This window comes from Olea europaea, chromosome 15 (assembly GCF_002742605.1).
Source record: "Olea europaea var. sylvestris chromosome 15, O_europaea_v1, whole genome shotgun sequence".
Lineage (NCBI taxonomy): Eukaryota > Viridiplantae > Streptophyta > Magnoliopsida > Lamiales > Oleaceae > Olea > Olea europaea.
Genome location: NC_036251.1, coordinates 24,567,425 through 24,574,774, shown reverse-complemented (window position 1 = coordinate 24,574,774; position 7,350 = coordinate 24,567,425). Strand labels below are relative to the sequence as shown.

Below are 7,350 nucleotides of genomic sequence, written 5' to 3'. Positions count from 1 at the left end.
AGTCACATTAAATCAACTTACTCTAAAAAAATCTTCTAACTAGAAAAAGTAATTTCATAAAATTGGTCTAACTGATCCAAAAGCTACTTTTGAACCACATTTTTTCAAAATTCATTTTTAACTACATAATCTGCTATAAAATAGTTATACCCGTATTTCAAATTTTTTTTTTTTACTTTTTAACCACACATTTTTCAAAAAATTATTATTTCATAATGTATTTTATCTCGAAAAATGGGAATCAAACAGGGGATCTCTACAGTGACCACAACTTCTCAAATGATAAGATGCATCGGATAGCTAACAAGACGACCTGGAATGGGAATTCGATTTTAATGGAGTTTCCAAAGCCCAAGGAATACAACTTACATTTTTCGTCGAAAAATGTAATCTACAAGGGATAAGAGGGGGATTTTAGATCTTTGTATTGGGCAGAATATCAATTTAGATCCATAAAAATGTAAATGAGAGTGTAAAAGTGATTTTAGAGTTATCAATTTACACCAAATTTTACATTACCATTGTTCTAATACAATTGCAATACAACCTGGATTCTATTGTCTCTTCTTTTGTTTTTATTTTTCTGATTCTGCACCTTTTTTTTTTTTCCTTGTGTAACAGAGTTGTGCACAAAATTTCTGATTCTAAAATACTATAAGGACAAGTTTTGATGAAGAAATCAAAGCAAAGAATGTGATTATACATTGTAAAAAATAAAAATATGTCAGTTCCAGGATTAACTATTTCATTTACCACTAAATTTTCACAACTTTTTTTTCTAAATTATTTGAGTTGTCACTGAACTTTCAGAGTTGCTATTTATTTATTTATTTTTTGTTTTCCCAATTGCCACAGTTGCTTATTCAATGTCAGTTTTAGATAGGACATTATAACTCGATAAGCCTAAATTCATTTGAAGCACTATAAGGTGTGCTAGTTTCATTTGTCAAAAAGGAGGACTGAACCATTAGAATGTATATTAGATATCCAGAACTCAACAAGGTCACTATAAAAAACAAATACCCATCGTTGAACATCAATGGCATGTACAATCAATTACAGGATACTACCGTATTCTCTAAATAAAATATCTAAGAAGAAAGACTTTCAACGACCATCTCCAATATCTTATATGGACATTATGAATTTGTTGTCATACCTTTTGGTTTGACTAGCTCTAGGTCTTTTTATGAATAATGAACTGAGGGTATTGGGCATTCATAGTGTAGTGAGGCCCTGTTTGAGCCCCATTTTTTTTAAATACATTTTTAAACAATGATTTGAAATTATTTTAATCACATTTTTCAATAAAATAATATTACATGCAAATTCAAAACTTTTCCTTATTTTTTAATCATAAATTTTCCATCAATACGCTATTCAAAAATACATTTTTATGAAAATAATGTAACTCAACAAAGGCTAAGTATGACAAATAGAAGGTTGGAAATTTTAATATCGCACTAAGTAAAAGTTCAAGTGTAATTTGCCCAAATTCAAAACTAATATAAAAATTTATTTAATACTTCTCTTTAGTTAATATTATTGTGAAATTTTACTATTGGACTCACAATTTTTATCAGTTTTTCAATTATACAATTCATCAACTTTTATTAAAATATACAAAAAATCATATTTTTAGCAAGATCAAATAGGAGCCATAAGTGTTTGTGTAGACAATATTGAGCCCAACTCTTATTTACTAGATTGTTGTTAAGAAGGTGTCGATCGATTAAATAAGAAAGGAAAACTAAGGTCCAATTTGGGAGGGATTTTGATAATTAATTTTTTGTCTGTTAGAAGAAAAGTGAGGTCTACCTGTAAAAGAAGAAGTCAAAAACTATGGCTGAAATAGTGAAATAATGATAAAAAAATCAAATTTTTGGAGTAAAAAATCCCTTCCAAACATGCTGTAAATTTTGTTCGTTAAGAAGGCAAAGGGTCATGATTGATACGAGGGCAAAGGATAGGGCAGAATTTTTCGAGGTAAACTGCATAGAGTAAAATTTTATCTATCAAAAAATCTGCATTAATTTATTGAGGATTGAATTTATTTAATCTGTGGTTGTTCGGTGACAATTACTCATTATGAGCAATACACGTGAATGAGCTGTGAATATCGCGGGACTATCGTGTAAAAACAGGAAATGCTTCATAATATGTTGACTTCAAATTTTAAAATAATAAAATCTAAAATATATATCTTTCTTGAAGCATCAAACCTTGCTTTCCAGGACATAGCTCAGTGGTGCATAGAATAGGAGTGAGATTATCTCATGTTTTGATGACAGCTGTAGTATGGGAGTTTGATTCCTAAGACATGGAATTGGATTCTTTATAGGCGCAGTGTACAGACAACTTTTGTTTCCTGATCTGTTGGGACACATCCCGTTATTTACGTCCCTTGTGGAGGCCTTCAAGGTTGGGATTCAACCTTTATATATATATATTAATAAATAATTGATAATTAATTTGCCTACTATCTTGGTGGGAAGTTTACTACATTAATATTAGGGGAAAACCATTTGTACACATCCAGAAGAGACACATGAGGTCGGTCCAACTCGAGACCCATGGGTGATAAAAAATTGCAAAAAAAAAAAATTGACCTCTAGCCTTGTGTGTTGTCTGTACAGCTTATGGGAAGTCCCGCTCTGTACACGTAGCAGGTTCTTAATATTAAGAAACACGTAATCTTTGATTTTCAAGCTAAAAAATAGCAAATGGATGTAGAATCTGTTCCGACCACATGTTTGGTACCGTATATCAAATTAAATAGAACATAATATGATTATAAATATAATTTTTATAGAGAAGTACATTCAATTATTGATAGAAAATTCTGACAATATTACAATTCAAGCAACGTGGTAAAGAAGCAAATTACAAAATAAAGTTGTTTAAACAATGTGGTTTATGTCAATAAACACATGATACCATCATAAAAGGCGTAGAATACTTGAAAAACATAATTGACTTAAACTACGAGATTTATATGTAATTACGATGATGTTGTGGTTGTAGCGAGTTTTGCTCTAAGATCTTTCCTCAAAATTTTACCAGCGGGAGACTTGGGAATTGCATGTATAAAGTACACTTTATGCAATTTCTTGTAAAAAACCACCTGCCAAATAAAATACACATTTGTGTCGTTAGTTATCGAGGCTAATAATGCACGTGGGAATGTTACCACGATAGCATTTTACTATGCCCTTGTTTGAGCCCCATTTTCCACCAAAATATGTATACCTGTTTTGCAATGAATTCTTTGACAGCTTCTTCTGTAAGTTCGAACCCATTCGATCGAACCACAAATGCCACGGGAACTTCACCCGCAGCCTCGTCCTTTTGCCTGTTTTGAGTCCATATCCACATCATATTATTCCTTTCTTTGCTTTGTTGTTACAAGAATTCAAAAGCTTTGAACAAAGATTTATGTAAATATGAACTTACGGTACGACTGCAGCGTCGGCGATGTTCGGGTGGCTAATAAGAAGAGCCTCGAGCTCGGCTGGTGGCACCTGTAAATGTTCGTTACGAGCATTAAGCACAAGTACGAGTGGAATACAAAAATTATGCCAAAAATGTAAGAGTAGGAACATACTTGGAAGCCTTTGAATTTAATGAGTTCTTTCACTCGGTCCACAATAAAAACATTGTCATCATCGTCCACATAACCAATATCACCGGTATGGAGCCAGCCGTCGACATCAATGGTGTTGGCAGTGGCCTCAGCATCATTCAAATACCCTACAACCACATAATACAAAATTTCAATATTTTGTTTCAAATAAAAAGAATAACCACTAACTAATTAAATATGAATAATGTTATGTGCAGTCGTCTCACGTGTCGTATATATGGCAATTAGTGATTTGCTACGTAAGATAATAAAAAACGACTATATTAAAGTATCAAATTACTAACCGTCATGTATATACTACATAAGTCGACTACGATAGTGAATGACTGCAAATAGTATTACTCATTGAACATGTTGTACACAACTACCTTTCATGATTTGAGGCCCGCGGATGCAAATTTCTCCTGGCTGGTTACGAGGAAGGGAGGTACCGGATTCAGGATCAACCACCTTGAGTTCGGCATTCCTAACGACATTGCCACATGAACCAGATTTAGTCAATATTGGTTGCTTGGCGAATGCCGGGGACATTGATAAGACCGGACCAGCCTCCGTCATGCCGTAGCCCTACATCCAACAAAAAGTTTTAAATGGCCGAAAAATTGATACACCGTCATCTTGGATGGGCTGTAAGAAACAGACATAGGTCAACTGTGGCCAAACAAACTCTTTTAAATGTGTGGATCATACTGGTTTGCCCTTGTAGATTGTAAAATTGAATTGGATCGAGAATAATGTTTAGCCTATTTACGACGACTCTGAAAGAAAACTCGAACACTCGCACATCAAGGTTTATGGGATCTCAAAACCATGTAGAAATCTCATCCGTATCTAATGCAAGGTACGAGAAACCGCAAAGATAAATACATTTTTTTTTTTTCCAAATTTAGATCTTCTTTGGTGCAGATTAAAATCAGATTTTTAATAAATTTTTTAAAAAATTGATAAAATGAGCGGTTAAAAAATTGTGAATATCAAAATCAATTATTAAGTTTAATGTTGGTTAAAATTTCGATTTTAATTAATGACAATATCTCCTAGAAATGCTTATTTAAAAAAATAATAATAATAATAATTATTATTTGGACCGCTTGCCATATAAAAGTATGGATTAATCTACTCGTTGACCCTGTTCAGTGACCTAAAAGTGTCAAGGTGGGCCCATCCAACAACCCGGGATTTGCCTCATTTTCAAATCTTCTCTCTCTACGTATAATCATGTTAAGCCCAGATTTAGATGGAATACGTGTCGATATATGATTGAACAATTTAAAAAATTAAAATAAAATTATCAAATCATTTTCTGACATATCAATCTGTCTTTTTATTTCCCTATTTTTAACCTCGACAAGTGGCTTTATGTGTACATAAATAAATAAATATGTATGAAATTGTGCCTGCCTCTCTTTAAGTACCACGCCGGCCCAGCACTCCACTTGATTATGAAAGTAGTTTTTTCCTTTTTATTTTTGTAGCCCAATTTGTGGTGCATGAAAGAAACATGACATGTCTTACATTAAAGTGACATGAAAAATTAGTTGAAGAAAATGGTGGTGTTGGTTCTGATACCTGACCGAAAATGGCTTGTGGGACTCGGTTTCTAAGGGCGGCTTCGAGCTCCTTCCCCAGCGGGGCGGCCCCAGAGAGCACCACACGAATTGAACTCAAGTCGAACTTATCCACCATTGGATTCTTAGCCAAAGCTAGGACGAGCGGCGGCACCACCGCCGCCACCGATACACGGTGCCTCTGTATCAGTTCCAAGAAAGACCCAATCTCGAATTTTTGCATCAGCAGAACACCGGCGCCGGCTCTAAGAGAGCATAAAAGCACTGAATTTAATGAATAAATGTGAAACAATGGCAGAACACAGAGAACCACATCATCTGATTTCAAGTATAAATTGGGATTCTCCCCATCCACTTGCTGTGCCACACTCGTGATCAAGCTCTTGTGAGTCAAGATCACACCTTTTGGTAAACCCGTGGTGCCAGATGAAAATGGAAGCGCGACCGGGTCATTTGGATCAATAGAAATTGATGGAATATCATTCTCATTTGCTTCAGAAAGTACTGAGAAATGCAAGCAATTCTCCGGCGGGTCATCAATGGTGATTACAGTGAAATCTTCGCCGACTTTCGGGTTATTCTGTCCTGGATCCCTCAACTTATCGACGTACTGAGATTGAGTTATGATCAGTTTAGCTTTAGACGCACCAAGTTGCTTGAAAACTTCTGAACTTGTATAGAACGGATTGGCCGTAGTGGTGATGGCACCGATCATTGACGCCCCAATGAAAGTAAAAACAAATTCAGGACAGTTTTGTAACAGAACCATAATCACATCTCCCTTTTTCACGCCGAGGTTGGACAGACCGGCGGCGGTTTTCTGACATAAGAGGTGGGTTTCTGAAAAAGAGTATGTTTTTCCAGTGCTGCCCACTATAAGGCATGGTCTTTCTGGATACTGTGCAAGATTCTCAAAACAGTAAGTGTGGAGGGGAAGATGATTTGAAATGGGGATTTGGGGCAGTTTTGAAATGAAAACATGGGTTTCGTCAGAAGATTGGATTTGTGGTTTTTGAGGCGAAGCTATAGAAGAAAGCTCTGAATTTTGGGTTTCAACAGAAGCTACTGATAACATGTTTCTTGATCAAACTCAAAATCTTTGCACAAAAAGTTTTGATTTCTTGGATTGTGGATAGATATTAAATTGTATGTTTTAAAATGTATGATTGTGAAGATTAACCGGTAGAGTTTCAAGAGGGTGACACCAAAAGAAGAATACAAGAACAGGCGGCTTTGCAAAGAAAAGCAAGTGAAATAAATACATGGACAAATGGGTGTTAGGTAGGAAAATGGGAGTGTAAAGGGGTTAGGGTGAGTGGGGGGTACGAGGGGGTAGCTGCTGTCCAGTATTGAGAGATGAAGTTAAACGTCTTCATCAACCCTTTTCTCATAGATCTCATCAGCCATCTAGCTCACCTAACACATTTTTTCCTTTTGGGAAAATTTCAATATTGGTCCCAATTTATTTTATAGTTTCAAGTTAGTCCTAAATCTTTGAAAGAAGTTTATTGGTTTTAGTTTTTTCATCATAATCATGCTACCAGTTTCTAGTGCGCAGAAACTATTCAAATTTTCGTTAAACTGTCATATAATCACAATGAAAAAATATATCTCAATTAATTTCTAAGCATGATCATAAGTTAAAAAAAGAAGAAATGCCCATAATTTCTATTCAAGCAATTTATGCACCTGCAAACGATTTGATTGATATCGATCAAGCTACTCTTGTTAGAAATTTGTGATATTTAATTTTGATAGACAAGCTTGGGTGGTTTGGACACTTGGACCCAAATTTTCACGGGCAGAGCTTGGTTCAACCTATATGTATATTTTCAATACCAAAACAATTATAATTTTCAAAAAATAGTTTTTGAATGCTGTATGCTTTTTTAACATGACAATGTGCCAATGGTTGCATTTTTACAACTTGTTACAGGGGCATACAAGTCAGGCCAGACCAACTTGCTTGGCAAAGTCCAAGCGCGATCGTCCATTTGATAGAGCCCAAAGGAGCTGTCCCGTCGAGCCTGTGAGCAACCTGAACCGTTACCACTCCTAATAAATGATGAGAAATTAACTTCTTTTTAACTTTCAGAATCAACTTAATACTAATGCGACAAATTGAGGATTGATTGTGCC

The 7,350-nt window shown here is 34.9% G+C and overlaps 1 protein-coding gene across 1 annotated transcript; it reads right to left on the bottom strand.

The window, feature by feature from the left end:
- Positions 1 to 2,788: 2,788 nt before the first annotated feature.
- LOC111410584 (4-coumarate--CoA ligase 2-like) lies at positions 2,789 to 6,451 on the bottom strand. The gene is made up of 6 exons (XM_023040999.1): positions 5,213 to 6,451; positions 4,012 to 4,210; positions 3,605 to 3,750; positions 3,454 to 3,521; positions 3,250 to 3,352; positions 2,789 to 3,124 (listed from the first exon to the last, which is right to left on the bottom strand). Exons 1-6 carry the CDS (start codon positions 6,284 to 6,286, stop codon positions 3,002 to 3,004), a joined length of 1,713 nt encoding a protein of 570 aa, XP_022896767.1. The 5' UTR covers positions 6,287 to 6,451; the 3' UTR covers positions 2,789 to 3,001.
- Between the last annotated feature and the right edge of the window lie 899 nt (positions 6,452 to 7,350).